Below are 3065 nucleotides of genomic sequence, written 5' to 3' on the forward strand. Positions count from 1 at the left end.
TATCAGATCAGTGGCCCTTCAACTCCAGTCTTTGGACCAATTTTCCCAGAGGTTCAGTAGCATACAGAAAAGAACACTGCAGAACCAGTGCTACAGCTGGAATCTGCCTGATAGGTAAGAGTGGAGCCACTGAAGCATGATGATCCTCAGCTATTGAGGGAGAATATGTTTTGCATGCAGAGGATCCCAGGTTCAATCCCGGATTCCCAGGAATGGGTCATGGCTCTGTGATAGAGCACCTTTCGGTCCTAAGTTGAATCCCTGTCAAGTTCAGCTAAAAGGCCTTTTCTCTCTGGCCTCCATCTTGGAACGACTCACAAGCTGGAACCATGCAGCTCTGCATTTGTGCTCAGAATCTGCACACACTTGAGGTGTCTGGGGAAGAAACAGCAGTTCACCTGAAAGCTCACATTGAGTCCTTGGAGGGCATCACACCTGAGGATCAGGTGGTTCTCTTGGGTGGGACTCAATTGGAAGATGATGCCATCATTGGGCAGTGCGGTATCAGTGACCTCACAACTGTGGAGATCGCTGCACGTGTGCTGGGTTGAAAAGTCCACGGCTCAAAAAAAAAGAAAAAGTCCATGGCTACCTGGCTCGTGCTGGCAAAGTGAGAGACCAGACCCCCAAAGTTGCTAAGCAAGAGAAGAAGAAAAAGAAGACTGGCCATGCTGAGAGACGCATGCAATACAACCACCGCTCTGTCAACGTTGTGCCAGGCTTTGGCAAGAAGAAGGGCCCCAATGCCAACTCCTAAATAGCACCCAGTTACCTAATAAATCTGATATTTGCTTGAAATAAAAAAGTTCCTCTAAAAGAATTTCATGTAGCAAGTGCTGGCAAAGACTTTGCCTCTACCCCCTTGAGCATCTCAGCTCAAAAGGGGGAGGTTCGTGACTGATCAAAAGTTGTTACAAGAATAGTGATTCCTCTAGAGTGACCTTCCTTCCATTGAAACAATCTTCTAGACTTGGCCAGCCATCTTCTAGACTTAGCCAGACATGTTCCCGTTATAAAGAATGGCAAGGGTCAAGTAAACAGGTGGGAGGTAAGTGAAATTCATCCCAAAAAGACAAAACCAGCCCATGTATAAAAACGCAGACTTGGCTTTTGTGGTGCCCTTAAGTCTTGAGTTAGGTTCTCTAATATCAGGAGTAATGTTAGGGAATCAATTTAATAACTGTTTCCATTTGTGTAAATGGGAGAAAGCATATCCATTCTACAGGCAATTAAAATGCCTATTTGGATAGGCACATGTGAAGTGGCATGGGTGGGTGCTTTCTCCTCTTTCCCGTAGATCCTCAACAGAGGGAGGTGTCAGTCTTTTCCTTCTTCCTTTTTCAAAAGTAGAGCATATGGTTGAAAGGAACAAATCCTCACACCTTACCTTGCTTTACAATGGAGGGGTGGGGGGCTCCCCAGCATTTTCCCTGTCTGACCACCTTCTCAAACTGAAGCATGGCTGGGGAAAAATATGTTCAAAGAGCAATGGGATAATGAGTCTGTCTGATGGGATTGGCTAGTGGGAGATAACTTAGATGTCTTCCGTGCCCCCTTCCCTCACAGCTGTTTTGAAGCAACTGATGCAACCTGAAAGGTCCAGCTGAAGGAACAGGGCAGAAAAGATAGGTGTGCAGGTGAAGAAACAACAGTTTGAGATTTGGGACAGACAGAAGCAGACAGGGGCATAACATCTCTGTTTCTCTCAGGATCTAATGGCAAGTAGAGGAACTCCTGCCCAATAGGAGTGACTCTTTGCCTCCACCTGTACTCGTATATTTGTAAATAAAGAATATACTAAAGAAATACCATTGGATGCCAGTGCACTTTCCTCTGCAAGGAACCAAACCACCCAGTTAAGCCCTTGGAATATCTTGAAGTACTGAGGAACGTAACAGTATGCTTTGAAAACAACAGACAGGAAAGGAAGCAAGGTTAGCTGTTCTGCTCCATACGCTCTCTTGTGAAACTTTTGACAGTGAATGGATGTCTCATGGGACCACTCCCAAGGGATCCCCAGATTGCTGTAGCTACACAGGTCCATTTCAGGCTGATTCAAAGCAGTAAGCTAGGAAGGAGCAGAGAGAAAGAATGACTGAAAAAAAAACATGTTTCCTTGATTTGAAGTTCAGCAGTGGTTAATGGAGCCAGCAATTAATGACCTGGAGGAAGAAAGGAGCTCCGCTCTATCCGTCTTCTCTGTGACAGCCCTAGGGAGAGACACTCGTGGCCAGCCAATGCAACCCCAGGGAGGCATGGGGCGGGGGTCACAAAAAGTCTCAAAAATGTAAAGAGTGTTTTCAGGGTTTTTTTTTTTAAACCCAGTGTACATTTATGGGTTTCTGGTCCACAATAAATTTCTGGCCCTTTAAGTGCTCCAAGGTTGCAACAGATAAACATGGTTTCCCCTCTGCAATCTGAAGGTTATGAACAGAGTACAAAAGAGTCTTGTGGGAGCCCAGATAGATTCCCACTGGTTGCACCTCAACAGAGCTGAGATTCGATCCCACCTTGTTTCCTTCTTGGCTTTGAGGTAATTTATTCCTCTATGGCTTTTCCAACTCCTTAGGGCACCCAAAACATACGACAATTAAAAACTATTAACACTGAGCCAGTGCAATTTACAACATCCTTGAAACAAAGTGAGGGGCTGTCTCAGCAGCATGTCTCATTGGAGTAGCCCTGGTTCTGCTTCACAGAACTAAGGCATCACAGCTCTGCAGAATTTATCATTAAAAAGAAGCTGTCCTGGTTACTTTCATGACATGTTAAAGAGGCAGGAAATAGCTGGAGGGATGCAACATGTCAGTGGAAGAATGTTCCGGCTGGAAGCTTGGCGAAAATCCTGGACATTCTTGGACTGATTAACACTGTTTGTTTTATTTCAAGAGAAAGGAACAGGAATAGAAGAACAAGGGGATTTTATGAACCTGTCTCTAAAACATGAGGCCTTTCGTGGGTAGAGGAGGAGAGAGAAGCATGGACAACATTCAGGGCTTCAAACAGAAAAACAGAGGGGCTGGGACAATAAGCCTCTAGGGACCAAGAGACTGGAAAAGTGTGTG

The 3065-nt window shown here is 45.3% G+C and overlaps 1 protein-coding gene across 1 annotated transcript; it reads left to right on the forward strand.

Moving 5' to 3' along the window:
- The first annotated feature begins 329 nt into the window (after positions 1–329).
- Positions 330–859, forward strand: LOC129341581 (FAU ubiquitin-like and ribosomal protein S30). Its single transcript, XM_054996852.1, is given in 2 exon segments — positions 330–566; positions 569–859. Coding segments are annotated over 2 exon segments (426 nt in total). The 3' UTR covers positions 758–859.
- Positions 860–3065: the final 2206 nt, after the last annotated feature.

The sequence above is a fragment of the Eublepharis macularius genome, chromosome 13, assembly GCF_028583425.1.
Source record: "Eublepharis macularius isolate TG4126 chromosome 13, MPM_Emac_v1.0, whole genome shotgun sequence".
NCBI classification, from domain to species: domain Eukaryota; kingdom Metazoa; phylum Chordata; class Lepidosauria; order Squamata; family Eublepharidae; genus Eublepharis; species Eublepharis macularius.